At 43.7% G+C, this 20,692-nt stretch overlaps 1 protein-coding gene across 3 annotated transcripts in view; it reads left to right on the forward strand.

Moving 5' to 3' along the window:
- The window catches only part of SAMD8 (sterile alpha motif domain containing 8), a 192,340-nt gene that overhangs the window by 73,913 nt on the left and 97,735 nt on the right, over nt 1-20,692 (forward strand). For all 3 annotated transcript variants that reach the window (XM_040436409.1, XM_040436410.1, XM_040436411.1), the window contains one exon: nt 7,502-8,082. In XM_040436409.1, coding sequence (XP_040292343.1) covers nt 7,502-8,082 — 581 coding nt within the window. The remainder of the gene's footprint in view (nt 1-7,501; nt 8,083-20,692) is intronic.

Here is a 20,692-nt window from a genome sequence, read left to right on the forward strand (position 1 = left end):
TGGAGGTAAGTATTAGTGTTGCACTATGGGGGGGGGGGGGGAGGCACTATGGGGGCATTTCTTGCTGGCACATTATGGGGGGGCACCATGGGGGAGAGGAGCACTATGGGGGTATCTGGGGGCTCTAAAGGGGCTTTTTTTTTTAAATTATTGGCACATTCTGGGGGGCACTATAGGGGTGAGCAGCACTATGGGGCATCTGGTGTTACTATAGGGGCATTATTTGGGGGCACTATGGGGAAGCTCTAAAGGGGCCTTTTGTATTGGAACATTATGGGGGGCACTATGGCATTTGGTAGCACTAAGGGGGCATTTCTTACTGGCACATTATGGCAGGCACTATAGGGGAGAGCGGCACTATGGGGCATTATTTGGGGGCACTATGGGGGAGTGGAGTACTATTGGGGCATATGGTTGCACTAAGAAGGGGAATTTCTTTACTGGCACATTGTGGGGGAGAGGAGCACTATAGGGGCATCTGCTGGGGGTACTAAGGGGCATTTTTTTACTGGCATATTATGGGGGACACTATGGGGAAGGGGGAGAGGAGCAGTATGAGTGCATTTACTGGGGCACTAATATAGGGGTATTTTATACTGGCATACATTATGGGGACATTAGCTCAACTGCGGGCACTAAGCGGGGGTATTTCATGTACTGTCATATTATAGGGAAAATTAGTACTACTAGGGGGTATTATGGGGAGCTTTACTACTACTGGGGGGCTATGAGGAACATGATTACTAGGGCACTATAGGGGCATTATTACTACTAAGTGTGCTCTGGCAGAGAATTATTTCTATTGGTGGGATTTTGGGGGGCACTGTTACTTTGGGGGCACCCTGGCATAGTATCAGCTTAGCACAATTATTTTTGGGGGACATTATATTTATACTATTAGTGTCTGAGCGCAGTTATTTTTTAGAGTACTGTGTGCCAATAATTGTTTAAGGGGGCACTATCTGTGTGGTAGTAGTATTTCCAGGGGGACTGTTTCTGCAGTATAGTATTGGGGGTGGCAGGAAACTAATGTCTGTTTCTCAATCTCTGCAGAGACGGGAGATGGCAGAAAAATCATCATGGCGGTCTGGTCTGAATGGAGAAGATGAGGAAAGAGAACGTCTACATCAAAGGTGACATCACTGGATGTAAGAGGTATGTGGCGCTATGTAGGAGAGGAGATGCTCCGGCTCCTCCCTCTGCCATTTGCAGAAGGAGGATTCAGAGCTGGGTGAGGACGACGAAAGGGGGCAGCAGGCCACGGGCAGGTGGCAGATGGTGGGGGGGGACCACAAGCCTTGAGCAGGATCAGGGGAGGGAGGAGAGCGTCGGAGCTTCCTGGCTGTAGCTTGTTATATAAGCAGGCAGTGCAGCCAGGACAGGCCTCCCCTCTCCGTATGATGTGTAGACAGGCCTCAACTATAGAATGTCAGCTGTACAGTGTGTGTTCGGAGTGGCCTATTAAATGTAGGAGGGGCTTTTAATAATGGGCGGGCCTAAAAATGGGTCACTTGACTGGATTTGCCCCCCAGGACTAAGGCTGCCAGCCCTCCCCTGATCCCACAGTTGTCAGGAGAACCCTGTCTTTGGCTGTGGTAGGAGGCGTGTATGGGGCGGTGCCAGTCGGGCTCATATTGCATGCCCAATTATTAGGATGGTGTACCCCTTTGACAAGGAGTGTCGCCTTCCTCTATTTGCTTCCTGCCAGCCGTTATTATAATAGTATTACAACTTTGCCAACATCCAATATGGCGCTTCCCGACATGTTATGATTCGGGCATGCGCATTGAAACATTGGTATCATCCTTCTGTCTTGCTGCATCTGAATGGGGAGGAGACGTACTGGTTACGGCATGAGATCATACATTTGAGACGCAACCTGGTGCTTGCGCACTGCTAGTTGTTACAAGCCAAGTTTGGCCATTGACCGCATGTGGACTTACGATGTACCTGATGAGTATGTTGCTGATCTTATCCTTTGCCCCACCTGTTCATATTTTAATCTAATTATTATGATACACAGCAGCTGATATGTATTGGTGTTATTTATGGATTTTATTTATTGTTTTACTTTATCAATTTTTGTAATTCACATGCAATTATGCTTTTTATAATCGCTGTTATACACTGCATCATGTCACTTTATATTGCACTTACTATTTTATTATAATTATATTGTAATTATCATGTTTGATTCCTCCACCCCCCGAAACATTGCCTCACTGTCCCACTTGGGTCGATTTAAATCACGATTTACTATTGAAAGTGCTGTCTGTTTCTTTCTACATTTTTTGGGTAAGAAGTTATACCCTGGGACATGGCACCTGTGGCATTTATAGTGAATTGGTGTTGCCAAATCTTTTCCTGTGTGTGTGTGTGTATATGTATATGTGTGTGTGTGTGTGTGTGTGTATATATATATATATATATATATATATATATATATATATATATATACACAGTACAGACCAAAAGTTTGGACACACCTTCTCATACAAAGAGTTTTCTTTATTTTCATGACTATGAAGGCATCAAAACTATGAATTAACACATGTGGAATTATATACATAACAAACAAGTGTGAAACAACTGAAAATATGTCATATTCTAGGTTCTTCAAAGTAGCCACCTTTTGCTTTGATTACTGCTTTGCACACTCTTGGCATTCTCTTGATGAGCTCCAAGAGGTAGTCCCCTGAAATGGTCTTCCAACAGTCTTGAAGGAGTTCCCAGAGATGCTTAGCACTTGTTAGCCCTTTTGCCTTCACTCTGCGGTCCAGCTCACCCCAAACCATCTCGATTGGGTTCAGGTCCGGTGACTGTGGAGGCCAGGTCATCTGGCGCAGCACCCCATCACTCTCCTTCATGGTCAAATAGCCCTTACTTTCAAAGTTTTCCCAATTTTTCGGCTGACTGACCTTCATTTCTTAAAGTAATGATGGCCACTCGTTTTTCTTTACTTAGCTGCTTTTTTCTTGCCATAATACAAATTCTAACAGTCTATTCAGTAGGACTATCAGCTGTGTATCCACCTGACTTCTCCTCAACGCCACTGATGGTCCCAACCCCATTTATAAAGCAAGAAATCCCACTTATTAAACCTGACAGGGCACACCTGTGAAGTGAAAACCATTTCCGGGGACTACCTCTTGAAGCTCATCAAGAGAATGCCAAGAGTGTGCAAAGCAGTAATCAAAGCAAAAGGTGGCTACTTTGAAGAACCTAGAATGACATATTTTCAGTTGTTTCACACTTGTTTGTTATGTATATAATTTTACATGTGTTAATTCATATTTTTGATGCCTTCAGTGTGAATCTACAATTTTCATAGTCATGAAAATAAAGAAAACTCTTTGAATGAGAAGGTGTGTCCAAACTTTTGGTCTGTACTGTGTATATGTGTATATATATATATATATATATATATATATATATATATATATATATATATATATATATATATATATATATTCGGCACAAATTGGTCACAAAATGTGATCTGATCTTCATCTAAGTCACAACAATAGACCATCACAGTCTGCTTAAACTAATAACACACAAAGAATTAAATGTTACCATGTTTTTATTGAACACACCATGTAAAAATTCACAGTGCAGGTGGAGAAAGTATGTGAACCCCTAGACTGACATCTCCAAGCGCTAATTGGAGTCCAATCAATGAGATGAGATTGGAGGTGTTGGTTACAGCTGCCCTGCTCTATAATAAAGACACACCAGTTTTGGGTTTGCTTTTCACAAGAAGCATTGCCTGATGTGAATGATGCCTCGCATAAAAGAGCTCTCAGAAGACATACGATTAAGAATTGTTGACTTGCATAAAGCTGCACAGGGTTATAAAAGTATCTCCAAAAGCCTTGCTGTTCATCACTCCACGGTAAGACAAATTGTCTATAAATGGAGAAAGTTCAGAACTGCTGCTACTTTCCCTAGGAGTGGCCGTCCTGTAAAGATGACTGCAAGAGCACAGCGCAGACTGCTTAATGAGGTAAGGAAGAATCCTACAGTGTCAGCTAAAGACTTACAAAAGTCTTTGGCATATGCTAACATCCCTGTTAGCAAATCTACGATACGTAAAACACTAAACAAGAATGGATTTCATGGGAGGATACCACACAGGAAGCCACTACTGTAAAAAAAAACAAAAAACAAAAAAAAAACATTGCTGCACGTTTAAAGTTTGTACAAGAGCACCTTGGATATTCCACAGCAGTATTGGCAAAATATTCTGTGGACAGATGAAACCAAAGTTGAGTTGTTTGGAAAAATCACACAACACTATGGGCCAGATTTATCATTACTCTGACAGCTCACTCAACTTTCACATATGGCTAAAGTCAGTTTTAGCCAAGTCAGATTTATGATCGGCCCTTTACGACTGTAATAAATGTGGTTTGACGGTAGCAGGTTATCTGTCAGTAAGCAGCTTTACAAAAGTCGCACGTCTTTACGAAAAAGTCGCATGTTCTATTAAAAAGTCTCATAAAATTAGCATGGTCCTCACTAGAGGGAAATTGCGCTTTTTTTTGCAATTTTTTTGCGACTTTTTAAATGGTCCCAATAGTAAATCTGTCTAGAGATTAATTTACATAAGAAAACACGCCCACTTTCAGAAAACTGGCGAGCCTAGTGCAGAGCAGAAAAAAGTCGCAAATTTGTGCGCAGTTTTAGCGATTGCGCAAAAATTAGCGACTTTTTCACTCCATTATTCTGACTTGAGCTAATGATAAATGTGGCCTTGTGTGGAGAAAGAGGCACAGCACACCAACATCAAAACTCATCCCAACTGTGAAGTATTGTGGTGGGGACATCATGGTTTGGGGCTGCTTTGCTGCGTCAGGGCCTGGACGGATTGCTATCATCGAACGAAAAATTAATTCCCAAGTTTATCAAGACATTAAGGCCATCTGTCCACCAGCTGAAGCTTAACAGAAGATTGGTGTTGCAACAGGACAACTACCCAAAGCATAGAAGTAAATCAACAACAGAATGGCTTAAACAGAAGAAAATACACCTTCTGGAGGGCCCAGTCATGACCTCAACCCGATTTGAGATGCTGTGGCATGACCTCAAGAAAGCGATTCACACCAGACCTCCCAAGAATATTGCTGAACTGAAATAGTTCTGTAAAGAGGAATGGTCAAGAATTACTCCTGACCGTTGTGCACGTCTGATCTGCAACTACAGGAAACGTTTGGTTGAGGTTATTAAACCAGTTATTAAATCCAAGGGTTCACATACTTTTTCCACTTGCACTGTGAATGTTTACATGGTGTGTTCAATAAAAACATGGTAACATTTAATTCTTTGTGTGTTATTAGTTTAAGCAGACTGTGATTGTATATTGTTGTGACTTGGATGAAGATCAGATCACATTTTATGACCCAATTTGTGCAGAAATCCATATCATTCCAAAGGGTTCACATACTTTTTTCTTGCAACTGTGTGTGTATGTGTGTATGTATGTGTGTGTGTGTGTGTGTGTGTGTGTGTGTATATGTATGTATGTGTATGTATGTGTATGTGTGTATATATATATATATATATATATATATATATAATATATATATATATACACACACACACACATTTTCATGGGACAACACTGAAGATATTACACTTTTTGAAACAATGTAAAGTAGTCACTGTACAGCTTGTATAACAGTGTAAATTTTGTTCTGCCCTCAAAATATCGCAACACAGCCATTAATGTCTAAACTGCTGACAACAAAAGTGAGTACACCCCTAAGTGAAAATGGCCAAATTGTGCCCAAAGTGTCAATATTTTGTGTGGCCACCATTACTTTCCAACACTGCCTTAACTCTCTTGGGCATGGCGTTCACTGGAGCTTCACAGGTTGCCACTGGAATCCTCTTCCACTCCACCATGACAATATCATGGAGCTGGTGGATGTTAGAGACCTTGCACGCTTCCATTTCAGGATGCCCCACAGATGCTCAATAGGGTTTAGGTCTGGAGACATGCTTGGCCAGTCTAGCGCCTTTACCCTCAGTTTCTTTAGCAAGGCAGTGGTCGTCTTGGAGGTATGTTTAGCGCCGTTATCATGTTGGAATACTGCCCTGCGGCCTAGTTTCTGAAGGGAGGGGATCATGATCTGCTTTATTATCTCACAGTACATGTTGGCATTCATGGTTCTCTCAATGAACTGTAGCACCCCACAGCTGGCAGCACTCATGCAGCCCCAAACCATGACACTCCCACCACCATGGTTTACTGTAGGCAAGACACACTTGTCTTTGTACTCTTCACCTGGTTGCCGCCCCCACACGCTTGACACCCATCTGACCCAAATAAGGTCTCATCAGAACCCAGGACATAGTTCCAGTAATCCATGTCCTTAGTCTGCTTGTCTTTAGAAAACTGTTTGTGGACTTTCTTGTGCATCATCTTTAGGCTTCCTTCTGGGACGAGAGCCATGCAAACCAATTTGATGCAAAGTGCGGCGTATGGTCTGAGCACTGACAGGCTGACTCTCTACCCCTTTAACCTCTGCAACAATGCTGGCAGCACTCATGCAACCTCTGGATATGACGCTGAGCACGTGCACTCAACTTCTTTGGTTGACCATGACATGGCCTGTTCTGAGTGGAAGCTTTCTTGTTAAACCCCTGTATGGTCTTGGCCACCGTGCTGCACTCATTTTCAGTGTGTTTGCAATCTTCTAATAACCTAGGCCATCATTATGTAGAGCAACAATTAATTTTTTTCATATCCTCAGAGTTCTTTCCCATAAGTTGCCATGTTTAACTTCATGTGACCAGTATGAGAGAGTGCGGGAGCGATGACACCAAATTTAACACACATGCTTCTTATTCACACCTGAGACCTTGTAACATTAACGTTTCACATGACATCGAGGAGGGAAAATGGCTAATTTGGTCATTTTCACTTAATGGTGTACTCACTTTTGTTGCCAGTGGTTTAGACATTAATGGCTGTGTGTTGAGTTATTTTAAGGGCACACCAAATTTGCTGTACACTGACTACTTGATTTGTTTACATGGTGAAAACGGGTCTGAAAAGTCCAAACTAAAAAAAAAAAAAAAAGTATGGGAAGATGTACATGAGGTAGGAAACTGCAAGCCTATCTGTTAAAAAACATGGTCTTCCCATGCACCTTTAGTGCAACTCCCAACATTCTCCAAACGCCCACATACACACTTTCTTTAGCTGAACATGAATGTGTTTTCAATGGGAAAAACGTACAGTAGAAAGCCGCAGCCTGTCACTTCTCGCAGCGGCTTATCTCCTGGATAAAATTCAAAGTGCTTGATATTTTTCTTCCGTCTGTCATCTGTTGGGGGAGAGTCAAGAGGCCCCCATACACATTAGATTGTCGGACGATTTTGCTAAAAATGGTTCCAATAAAAAGTCATCCTAAAGTTAATAAATTCTAAATGCAGTTGAAATTGGTGTAAATGGCAATACAATCCAAGCTGAACAATTTGTGTTTCTCTACAGGTGTCCGCTAAAACAATGGCTAACAGTCAGCTATGCATTCGCCGTTGGACTACGAAACATGTCGCAAAGTGGCTAAGAGAAGAAGGCTTTTGTGACTATGTAGATATTCTGTGCAACAAGCATCGTCTAGATGGCACAGCGATGTTGGCATTAACAGAGTATGATTTGCGCTCTCCACCACTGGAAATTAAAGTGCTTGGGGATATCAAACGCCTTATGCTTTCTATCCGTAAACTCCAAAAACAGCATGCCAGTGTTCTAGAAGAGTTGGGGTTAAGCAACGAGCCAGCACCAGGAACCCTCAGCATTTGTTCCCCAGCAAGTCCTGACTGGCTATGTAATGGAGACCTTGCAAAAGACTTTGAACATGGAACAGATTCTAGTGTAGAACCACACCAATACTCTAATGGGAAAAACAAACCTTTACCAAAGCGACTGGACCCGGAGTACTGGAAGACTGCTATCAGCTGTGTTTATGTTTTTCTAGTTTTTGGTTTTACCTCCTTTGTCATGGTTATTGTACATGAGCGAGTTCCTGACATGCAAACGTACCCACCTCTGCCAGACATCTTCCTAGACAGGTGCGTAAATATTTTAAGGCATATACTTGCTCTCACAGTCGAAGAACACTTCATCTAATACATAAAGCTGAGTGTATGTATGTGTGTATGTCCGCTAAAGGAATCCACACAGTCGCATTTACAATCAAGAAATTTGGCACACAGGTACATCCGATATCCGGGAAGGTTTTAGACCGGGTCTCTGCTCTCTAGGATGTACCGTTCCTGAGATATTCTCAAAAATGCTTTAGTAAATAGAGGCCTGGTCACATGACCCTTATCAGCCGATAGAAGCACGTATGCCCTCAGTCTCCACATACACACAGTTTTACACCAGGTTTCCATAACAACCCAGCCATTTTTCTTTACTGCTGTAGGTCAGCTTTAAAGGGGCAGGGCACTGTGGATGACACTGTTAAGGGAGCGGAGTGCTGTGGAGGTAACAGTTAAGGTGCAAAAGATGGACTTAAAAACCCCGCCCCCAGGCCCAGCTAAGACACGCCCCAGGCTCATTTAGGCCCCGCCCACTTCACAGCCACCGGGGATTGAAAAAATGAAAGTAAAAATAAACTTCTGTCAGCTGCAGGGGTGGGAGGAAGGGTGACTTTCTCCTTGCAGCTCACGCTCAGACAGCACAGTGCTGCGGTCTGAGTGAGCTGTTCAAAAGGACATCCCTGTGTCCGTCCAGTCCCTGTGCTGGAAAGAGGACAGGGAGTCTGAAAACCGGACCTCTGGCCACCCTAGGGGCAGGCTTCTGTGGATGTCACAGTTAAAGGGATGGTCCACTATGGAGGTCAGTGTTAAAGGGCAGATTGCTCTAGAGGCCACTGTTAAGGGGACAGGGTTTTGTGGAAATTACTGTTAAGGAGATGGCATACTGTAGAGGTCACTAATAAAGGGGCGGGGTGCTGTGCAGATCACTGTTAAGGGAGCGGGATGCCGTGCAGGTCACTGTTAAGGGAGCGGGATGCCGTGGAGGTCACTGTTAAGGGAGCGGGATGCTGTGGAGGTCACTGTTAAGGGAGCGGGATGCTGTGGAGGTCACTGTTAAGGGAGCGGGATGCTGTGGAGGTCATTGTTAAGGGAGCGGGATGCTGTGCAGGTCACTGTTAAGGGAGCGGGATGCTGTGCAGGTCACTGTTAAGGGAGCGGTATGCTGTGCAGGTCACTGTTAAGGGAGCTGGATGCTGTGCAGGTCACTGTTAAGGGAGCGGGATGCTGTGCAGGTCACTGTTAAGGGAGCGGGATGCTGTGCAGGTCACTGTTAAGGGAGCGGGATGCTGTGCAGGTCACTGTTAAGGGAGCGGGATGCTGTGCAGGTCACTGTTAAGGGAGCGGGATGCTGTGCAGGTCACTGTTAAGGGAGCGGGATGCTGTGCAGGTCACTGTTAAAGGGAGCGGGATGCTGTGCAGGTCACTGTTAAAGGGAGCGGGATGCTGTGCAGGTCACTGTTAAAGGGAGCGGGATGCTGTGCAGGTCACTGTTAAAGGGAGCGGGATGCTGTGCAGGTCACTGTTAAAGGGAGCGGGATGCTGTGCAGGTCACTGTTAAAGGGAGCGGGATGCTGTGCAGGTCACTGTTAAAGGGAGCGGGATGCTGTGCAGGTCACTGTTAAAGGGAGCGGGATGCTGTGCAGGTCACTGTTAAAGGGAGCGGGATGCTGTGCAGGTCACTGTTAAAGGGAGCGGGATGCTGTGCAGGTCACTGTTAAAGGGAGCGGGATGCTGTGCAGGTCACTGTTAAAGGGAGCGGGATGCTGTGCAGGTCACTGTTAAAGGGAGCGGGATGCTGTGCAGGTCACTGTTAAAGGGAGCGGGATGCTGTGCAGGTCACTGTTAAAGGGAGCGGGATGCTGTGCAGGTCACTGTTAAAGGGAGCGGGATGCTGTGCAGGTCACTGTTAAAGGGAGCGGGATGCTGTGCAGGTCACTGTTAAAGGGAGCGGGATGCTGTGCAGGTCACTGTTAAAGGGAGCGGGATGCTGTGCCGGTCACTGTTAAAGGGAGCGGGATGCTGTGCCGGTCACTGTTAAAGGGAGCGGGATGCTGTGCAGGTCACTGTTAAAGGGGCGAGCACTGTGGAGGGCTCTGTTAAGGGGGCAGGGAAAGGTGGAGATCACAGTTAAGTGGACGGTCCGCTATGGAGGTCAGTGTTAAGGAGGCGGGGGGTTGTGGAGGTCCCATTTTAAGGGAACGGAACTGTGTGGAGGTCTCTGTTAAGGGGGCGTATTATTATGGAAATCACTGTTAACGAAACTGGGTACTGTGGAGATCACTAATAAAGGGGCGGCCATTGTGGAGGTCATTGTTAAAGGGGAGTACTCTCTGGATGTTACTGTTATAGTGGATACTGTTTATCTTTTAACGACACACACAAACATTAAATGAAATAGATGAAATATACCCGTGCGAAGCCAGATCCTTCTGCTAGTTATTTAATATATGTGAAAGAGCCTATACACAGATCCACAACTGTAACTGCTTCAGAGCCCTTATTCAAATGGTCCGTGATTGTGAGCCAAACCAGTAGTGGAACCTACATGGTATAAGCCCCCAGTGGTCTCCACTTTTTGTCTTGGCTCGACAAGCTGAAAATGTCAAGAAAAGCCCACTTAGCCAGTCAATGACTCAGATGGGTCTCCACTTAAGGTTTGCTTTCAATTTTTAAGTTATTTAAGATAGTCACAAGATGCTTCTTTTTCCCCCCCAGAAACTGCACCATATCTGTGCATAGTCTATGACCGGTATTGTATTTTCTCTCCATTCATGCAGGCTCTTGTATCTAATTTAGGATAACCCCTTTAACTGCTTAAGTTTTGAGAAAGGGACTTATCAGTTCAGCCCCGGCTGAGCTCAAACAGCAGGGTGTCGGCAGCTTTAGCTGCTCATATATCGGGATTGGCCACAGCTAGAGATATGGGCCTGGTTTTGTTTGAAAACTGGCATTCCAGGATTTACAGCATTATGTTCACTACATGGGGAGATATAGCTGTTAGAAACTGGGTCAGGAGAGAAAGCAGTGAAACCTGCTTTTACTTTCAGCTGCATTCACTGCCAACACAAATTCTGTGTGTAGTAGGAAAAAATATTTAAAAAAAATATATACATTTGGCATTATCATTATTACCCTAAAAATAAAATAAAACATATTTAATACACTATATGTCCAAAAAAATGGTTCCTAAAAAAAAAAAAAAACTACAACTCATCCCACAAAATCAAGAAACATTTTTAGATTAAAGTTATGACTGCTGGGCAGGGTAACTGTGAAGAGAACACAGCTCTCGTATGAGCACTGCGTTCTCTTCAAACAGCTGATAGACAGGGGAGCTGCAGATTGGCCATAGACCTTACAGGGAAATTTCCCGGTGGGCTAATGCCCAGGCGGCCGCTTGCGCCCTCCTCACGGCTGGCCAGTGTAAGTTTTTGGGGATGTATTTTGTGTTTTACAGGTGACTGAATTTTGTGATGGACTTGTGGTGTTTGGTTCTGTTGGGGTGGTATAATGTGCAACAATATGGTATTGCGGCCCCGCCTACTTGGTATGGCCCTGTCTTCCATCAATTTGGACCCAACTACAAAACGGGGCCACTTTTTTTTCCTTTTTTTATTTGAAACTTTAATTAATTTTTATGAAAACACTTTTTTAATAATTTTTTTTATATTACTTTATTTCTGTCCCACTCTGGGACTTCAACTTTTGGGGGTCTGATCCCCTCTGCAATGCATTTTATAATACATCTGTATTGTAATGCATTGCCTGTTAGTGTATTACACAGTGTAAATCACTAACAGGTTGCCTAGGAGACGCAGCCTGAGGCTGGATCTCCTGGGCACCCGTAGAAGGCAGGTCCCGATGCTGTGCAAGGCATTGGGCAGCCTCTGCACAGCACCGGGTTGCCTTCTGACACATCGAGTCCCCGCCACAGCAGCGTAGGGACTCTATTCGCTCCTTCACCCGCTGCAAACCACTTCTATGTTGTGGTCAGCGCGGACCGCGGCATAGAAGGGGTTAATCCACCGGCATCGGCTTTTACAGTGATGCTGGCGGATACAGCTGGGGCCTGGCTACCAGGGACTGCCGGACCCCTGCAGTGATCCGGCGGTCACCGCTCCGGTGCCCGCCCAATCAGCCCGCCGTGCATGTACGGCGGAATGCATTCTGGCAATGCATCCCCCGCCGTACATGCACGGCGTTATGCGTTAAGGGGTTAAAGATTTGTACTTATGAAACTGCCTGACCTGTAGCATGTACTCTTGGCAACAGAAAGCATCTGTGTTGGTCCCATGTTCATATGCCCCTGCATTGCTGAGAAAGCTAAAGTTTTAATATAAGCAAATGAGCCTCTGGGAGCAATGGAGGCATCGACATTGAGCAGAGCCCACAGGTCAGCCAGTTTCATAGGTCCAAATCTGCTGACAGCTGCCCTTTAATGTGTTAGAAGGTTAAGGGGTTAAATACCAGTCAATGGTTCAGTACAATAATCCTGAGTACTTCTGCCTTTTTGTCCAAGTGATGCGTGTGGGTCTCAGTACCTGGGCTTTATCTGTAACATGTCAGTAGGTTCAGTTTAAAGTGGACCTTTCATCTCAAAATGCAGTGTAATAAATTGTTTTGTGGGAAAATATTCATGTAATTAATACATTTAAACCTCTGCTCTTTCTATACTTAAAGGTAGGGATCGACCGATTATCGGTTTTACCGATATTATCGGCCGATATTCAGGATTTTGAACGTTATCGATATCGGCATCTATTTTGCCGATATACCGATAACGTATTGGGAACACAGAACCCGCTGCTCTCAGCGCTCTCTGTGTTCCCTCAGCAGCACAGGGGAGAAGGAAGCAGTGTCTCCCTCCCCCTGTGATGCAGCTGCCGCCAATTAGAGGAGAGAGGACAAAAGAAGGGGAGGGGCTGTGGCCACCGCTCCACCAATGAAGATAAGTCTTTCATTAATTCATATACAGAAGGCGGGAGCTGGCTGCAGAATCACTTAGCCGGCTCCCGACCTCTATAAGCGGTAGCTGCGATCTGCAGTAGTTAACCCCTTAGGTTCCGCGGATCGCAGCTATCGCTCATAGAGGTCGGGAGCCGGATATGGGATTCTGCAGCCAGCTCCCGTCTCCTGTATATGAATTAATGAAAGACTTATCTTCATTGGTGGCGCAGTGCGCCCCCCACCCCCATTCCAGTATTAAAAACGTTGGTGGCGCAGTGCGCCCCCCCTTCCCCCCCAGTATTAATCATTGGTGGCAGTGGCCACAGGATCCCCTCTCTCCTGCTCCTCCGATCGGAGCCCCAGCAGTGTAAGCCTGGGGCTCCGATCGGTTACCATGGCAGCCAGGACGCTACTGAAGCTCTGGCTGCCATGTTCAGCTCCATGCTGCTGTGTGCACAAAGCACAGAGCAGCAGGGACAGTGTGAGATCCTATTCACCCTGATAGATCTCTATCAGGGTGAATAGGACAAGGGTTCTAGTCCCTAAGGGGGCTAAAAGTTAGTAAAAAAAAAAAAAATATATATATATATATATATATATATATATATATATATATATATAGTACAGACCAAAAGTTTGGACACACCTTCTTTCAAAGAGTTTTCTTTATTTTCATGACTATGAAAATTGTAGATTCACACTGAAGGCATCAAAACTATGAATTAACACATGTGGAATTATATACATAACAAACAAGTGTGAAACAACTGAAAATATGTCATATTCTAGGTTCTTCAAAGTAGCCACCTTTTGCTTTGATTACTGCTTTGCACACTCTTGGCATTCTCTTCATGAGCTTCAAGAGGTAGTCCCCTGAAATGGTTTTCACTTCACAGGTGTGCCCTGTCAGGTTTAATAAGTGGGATTTCTTGCCTTATAAATGGGGTTGGGACCATCAGTTGCGTTGAGGAGAAGTCAGGTGGATACACAGCTGATAGTCCTACTGAATAGACTGTTAGAATTTGTATTATGGCAAGAAAAAAGCAGCTAAGTAAAGAAAAACGAGTGGCCATCATTACTTTAAGAAATGAAGGTCAGTCAGTCAGCCGAAAAATTGGGAAAACTTTGAAAGTAAGGGCTATTTGACCATGAAGGAGAGTGATGGGGTGCTGCGCCAGATGACCTGGCCTCCACAGTCACCGGACCTGAACCCAATCAAGATGGTTTGGGGTGAGCTGGACCGCAGAGTGAAGGCAAAAGGGCCAACAAGTGCTAAGCATCTCTGGGAACTCCTTCAAGACTGTTGGAAGACCATTTCAGGGGACTACCTCTTGAAGCTCATCAAGAGAATGCCAAGAGTGTGCAAAGCAGTAATCAAAGCAAAAGGTGGCTACTTTGAAGAACCTAGAATATGACATATTTTCAGTTGTTTCACACTTGTTTGTTATGTATATAATTCCACATGTGTTAATTCATAGTTTTGATGCCTTCATTGTCATGAAAATAAAGAAAACTCTTTGAATGAGAAGGTATGTCCAAACTTTTGGTCTGTACTGTATATTAAGTATAAATGAAAAAGAAAGATTTACAAAAAAAAAAAAATAATAGACGTTAACAATAAACATAAATTTTCAGCAGATTTGTGTAGGAAATTTTTTTTTTTTCAAAAATGAAAATTCCCAGAATATCGGTATAAATTATCGGCTATCGGCCTGAAAGTTCACAAATTATCGGTATCGGCCCTAAAAAAATCAATATCGGTCGATACCTACTTAAAGGTGTTGTCATCTTAGACAATGATAACATATTGATAGGATATGCCACCAATGTCAGATAGGTGCAGGTCCCACCTCTCCAGATCAGCTCCTGAAGGTGAAGGAGAGCACCCTGCGCATGTGCTCTCCATTCACTTCTATGGGAGATCTGCAAATAGCCAAGTGAGCACCCTCAGCTATTTTTAGAAGTCCCACAGAAGGGAATGTAGAGTGCGCTGCACATGCATGGCCGCCTCTCCAGTCACCTCTATAGGACTGCTGGAAATAGCCGAGCCAGCACTTGGCTATTTTCTTAACTCTTATTAAAGTGAATGGAGGGTGGCAACGTTTTCACTGTGTGGTCTTCTATATTTTCGGGAGCCCATTCGGGAGATTGGTGTGTGTCCCACCTCTGGGACTTGCACCTATATGACATTGGTAGCATATCCTACCCTTTTAAAGGGAACCTGTCACGAGGATTTTCTGCATAGAGCTGGGGACATGGGCTGCTAGATGGCCGCTAGCACATCTGCAATACCCAGTCCCCATAGCTCTCTGTGCTTTTATTGAGTTAAAAAACCGTTTTGATCCATATGCAAATGAACCTGATATGTGTCCTCTGTCCGGAGATGAGTCCAGCGGAAAGGAGCCCAGCACTGCCCCGCGTCCTCCGAATCTCCTCCTTGCTGGCTGACGTCACAGAGCTGGAGCGCCGAAATCTCGCGATGCGCGAGCTAGCGCATGCGCAGTGTCGGCATCATGTTCATTCCCTGTGCTGGCATCAGCACAGGGAACGAACAACGCATGCGCTAGCTCGCGCATCGCGAGATTTCGGCGCTCCAGCTCTGTGACGTCAGCCAGCAAGGAGGAGATTCGGAGGACGCGGGGCGGTGCTGGGCTCCTTTCCACTGGACTCATCTCCGGAGCTCTGTGCACAAAATCCTGGTGACAGGTTCCCTGTAAGTCTGCCCCTGTGTACAGTTATAAATCACTTAAGAGACCTCCCCTATGTACATGTTGGATCACAAATGGCAGAGAGATGTATAAATAACGTGTTTTACTGAATCTTTTCCCATAAAACTATATTTCAGTCTGCTCAGCTCTTCCTGCTCTGTAACGTACTGGCTGCAGAGTAAGCAGCATTTTATGGTGACAGGGTCTCTTTAAGATGATCGCAGCAGATACCTTATAAATTATGAAAACTGTCATATTGTGAAGTGCTCAGGATGGCACAATCGTTATATTAAAATATACAGTGTATTAATAGTAGTGCTTTTATATTACACTTAATGAGGTGAAATGTGTGCTTGCCTTTATCAGTTGCTTAATATCAGAAGGAGAAATTGAATAATATGTGGCAAAACTGGTCTCACAAATGCTGACTGTCTGCAGTCCAGCAGAGCATGAACCACAGTGACTTCTGAGATTTCAGTCACATGGCTCCAATGTCAAGTGATCCAAACAGCTCGAGACCGCAACCTTGTCTGCTGAAAAAGATGTACGTTAGTGTGTATCAGTGACCACAATACTGCATCCACACTGTACACTATTGTATATAGTATATAATAGCCTGCAAAAGCAAGCAAGAATGTCTTCATTTACTGACCGCAAACCATAAGCAATTCTGAGAAATTGAAACCTAAAATATACTAGAAAGTTGTAAAAACATGTAATTTATTTGACTCAAATAATGAAATATATAAATATCTAAACTTCTGTTTTTTTGTCACTTGTCACCAGTTAAAAAAATTTCAGTTGTCTACCTTCCTGATTCCTTGAATCCTACCAATTTACAGGGCCAATACGTTCTGGCACCTAATATGCAAGTTGACGGTCTCTGGCATTCTATTCCCAAGTGGGAGTGTTTTTTTCACTGCCCTGATGCTGTCCAGTCAGACTGGATTGCAGTGCAATCTTGCCAGACCTCTTATCTCACAAGCCTATACTGTATTCTCTCCGCAGCCACTGTTAAGGCTCATTCAGATGACCCTATGGGCCAGATTTATCATGACTCTGACAGCTCACTCCACTTTCACATATGGCTAAAGTCAGTTTTAGCCAAGTCAGATTTATGATCGGCCCTTTAAGACTGTAATAAATGTGGTTTGACGGTAGCAGTTTATCTGTCAGTAAGCAGCTTTACAAAAGTCACACGTCTTTCCGAAAAAGTCGCACGTTTTAATGAAAAAGTCGCATGTTCTATTAAAAAGTCTCATAAGATAAGCATGGTCCTCACTGGAGTGAAATTGCAACTTTTTTGCGACTTTTTAAATAGTCCCAATAGTAAATCTGTCTAGAGATTAATTTACATAAGAAAACACGCCCACTTTCAGAAAACTGGCGAGCATAGTGCAGAGCAGAAAAAAGTCGCAAATTTGTGTGCAGTTTTAGCGTTTGGGACTTTTTTTGGGACTTTTTCACTCCATTATTCTGAGCTGAGCTAATGATAAATCTGGATAAAAAAAAAATTTGTGTTTTGCAGTCCACAAATCGCGGATACCGGCCGTGTGCATTTTGCAGAATGGAACGGCCAGCCATATTATAGAAATGCCCAATCTTGTCCGTGGCTGCAAACAAGTATAGGACGTGAACTTCTGAAAAAATGCGGAACGGATACGGACTCAAATATTCGGTTGTGTGAATGGGCCCTTAAAGTATTGCGGATCAGAGAGGCGCAGAATATTATATACAGTTGCAAGAAAAAGTATGTGAACCCTTTGGAATTATATGGATTTCCGCACAAATTGGTCATAAAATGTGATCTGATCTTCATCTAAGTCACAACAATAGACAATCACAGTCTGCTTAAACTAATAACACACAAAGAATTAAATGTTACCATGTTTTTATTGAACACACCATGTAAACATTCACAGTGCAGGTGGAAAAAGTATGTGAACCCTTGGATTTAATAACTGGTTGAAACTCCTTTGGCAGCAATAACTTCAACCAAACGTTTCCTGTAGTTGCAGATCAGAAGTGCACAACGGTCAGGAGTAATTCTTGACCATTCCTCTTTACAGAACAGTTTCAGTTCAGCAATATTCTTGGGATGTCTGGTGTGAATCGCTTTCTTGAGGTCATGCCACAGCATCTCAATCGGGTTAAGGTCAGGACTCTAACTGGGTCACTCCAGAAGGCGTATTTTCTTCTGTTTAAGCCATTCATTTGTTGATTTTACTTCTATGCTTTGGGTCGTTGTCCTGTTGCAACTCCCATCTTCTGTTGAGCTTCAGCTGGTGGACAGATGGCCTTAGGTTCTCCTGCAAAATGTCATGATAAACTTGGGAATTCATTTTTCCTTCGATGATAGCAATCCATCCAGGCCCTGACGCAGCAAAGCAGCCCCAAACCATGATGCCCCCACCACCATACTTCACAGTTGAGATGAGGTTTTGATGTTGGTGTGCTGTGCCTCTTTTTCTCCACACATAGTGCTGTGTGTTTCTTCCAAACAACTCAACTTTGGTTTCATCTGTCCACAGAATATTTTGCCAGTACTACTGTGGAACATCCAGGTGCTCTTGCGCAAACTGTAAACGTGCAGCAATGTTTTTTTTGGACAGCAGTGGCTTCCTCTGTGGTATCCTCCCATGAAATCCATTCTTGTTTAGTGTTTTATGTATCGTAGATTCGCTAACAGGGATATTAGCATATGCCAGAGACTTTTGTAAGTCTTTAGCTGACACTCTAGAATTCTTCTTCACCTTATTGAGCAGTCTGAGCTGTGCTCTTGCAGTCATCTTTACAGGACAGTCACTCCTAGGGAGAGTAGCACCAGTGCTGAACTTTCCTCATTTATAGACAATTTGTCTTACCGTGGACTGATGAACAGCAAGGCTTTTGGAGATACTTTTATAACCCTTTCCAGCTTTATGCAAGTCAACAATTCTTAATCGTAGGTTTTCTCAGAGCTCTTTTGTGCGAGGCATCATTCACATCAGGCAATGCTTCTTGTGAAAAGAAAACCCAGAACTGGTGTGTGTTTTTTATAGGGTAGGGCAGCTGTAACCAACACCTCCAATCTCATCTCATTGATTGGACTCCAGTTGGCTGACACCTCACTCCATTTCGCTCTTGGAGATGTCATTAGTCTAGGGGTTCACATACTTTTTCCACCTGCACTGTGAATGTTTACATGGTGTGTTCAATAAAAACACAGTAACATTTAATTCTTTGTGTGTTATTAGTTTAAGCAGACTGTGATGGTCTATTGTTGTGACTTAGATGAAGATCAGATCACATTTTATGACCAATTTGTGCAGAAATCCATATCATTCCAAAGGGTTCACATACTTTTTCTTGCAACTGTATGTAATATATATAATGTCTTTTTCCCCACTTTTCAGCATTTTTCCTCCAAACCCCCTAAACTCAAGATTCAAATGTGGAAGGGTGGATATCCAGCACTTGTTCTTTAGAAACATTTTAGTTTATTGCATACATGGAAAAAGGTCTACTTGCGTGGTGCTGGTGGCAAAGCACCCTTACTCATAGCATAAAAAAACTCCATTACATGAACTTTCTATATATCATTAAGGGCCCATGCACATGGCCATTGCCTGGCTGTGTCTGTATTGCGGCCCTCAAAAAGCGGGTCCGCAATATGCGGGCCCCGGCCGCGTGCACTTGAATAAGTCTGCAATCCGGAAGGTCCAGTGTGGAACGGAGGCATGGATCTCCAATGAAGCACAACGGAGTGCTTCTGTGGGGTTTTTGTCCGTGCCTCTGCAGTAGTGCATGCACTACTTTTTTGCGGTGCGGACGGACCACGGACCCATTCAATTGATCCATCTGCAGAATCCGCCCGGATGTTGCCCGTGCTTTGGGTACCGCAAATTGCGGACTTGAATGCACGTAACGGCCGTGTGCATAAGCCCTAACTGGAAGAAGGGGGTGTGCATGTAGAACAATGACTCCACATACTGTATAGTAACATTTAAAAAATTGAAATACCGTATGCCATACTTAGTATTATAACATTTGTCACATAAGTAATACAAAGTGATGTTTACTTTAGTAAAAATAAGCGAGATCTGTTTTAACCCCTTCAAGACCAGTTTTCACCTTCCTGACCAGGCCTATTTTTGCAAATTTGATTTTGAGATGGTTTTTGTCGTGAAACATTGTGAGCGATAAATTAGAGTTATGTTTTACCTTGATTTATTAAAAAAAATTTACTGAACATCTGGAAAAATTCACTATTTTCTATATATGAATTTCTCAGCTTTTTAGGCCAAACAGACACGAGTGAGCTCAAAGCGAGAAACTTGCATGCGTCAGTGTGAGGTCCCGTTCTGAATTCCGCACCTCTGCAATACATTATAATACAATACATTCCAGGTATCTCAGCCTTATGCACACGAATGTATGTTTTGTCCGTTCTGTGTTTTTTGTGGCCCGTATGCGGAACCATTATTTCAGTACATTCTTTCCGGACCGGAAAATACATGCGGTGCCTGAGCCCTAATGTTGTTCAGTCCTGTGAGAGGTATATTGAGCACTTTGATTCAACAGGTGGTTCATAGAATTTAGAAATGCTTGGCTGTGAAAATGAAAAATTCCATTATGCTTTAGGCCAATTTATTTTTCATTTTCACAAAATGTAACAGGAGAAAAAGCACCCCACAGTTTTTTTTACCCATTTTCTTCTGAATATGGCAACAACCTCTTTGTAGTCATAAACTTCTGTATGTGCATACTGCAGGGCTGAGAAGGGAAGAAGCGTTATGCTTGTGATCAGTAGAGGTCACGGTATCTGACCCCCACAGATCAAGTACTAATGCAAATCTCGGAAAACCCCTTTAACTTTATTCTGCTGGTCAGTACAGTTACAGAGCTACACATATTATAAATGTTTTGTAAAGTCTTGCTGCTTTTACACAATAAAAGCTTTTTTGAAAGAAAAAAAAAAGTTTGTCGCCATTTTCCATCCA

Source organism: Bufo bufo, chromosome 6, assembly GCF_905171765.1.
Source record: "Bufo bufo chromosome 6, aBufBuf1.1, whole genome shotgun sequence".
In the NCBI taxonomy this organism is placed as follows: domain Eukaryota; kingdom Metazoa; phylum Chordata; class Amphibia; order Anura; family Bufonidae; genus Bufo; species Bufo bufo.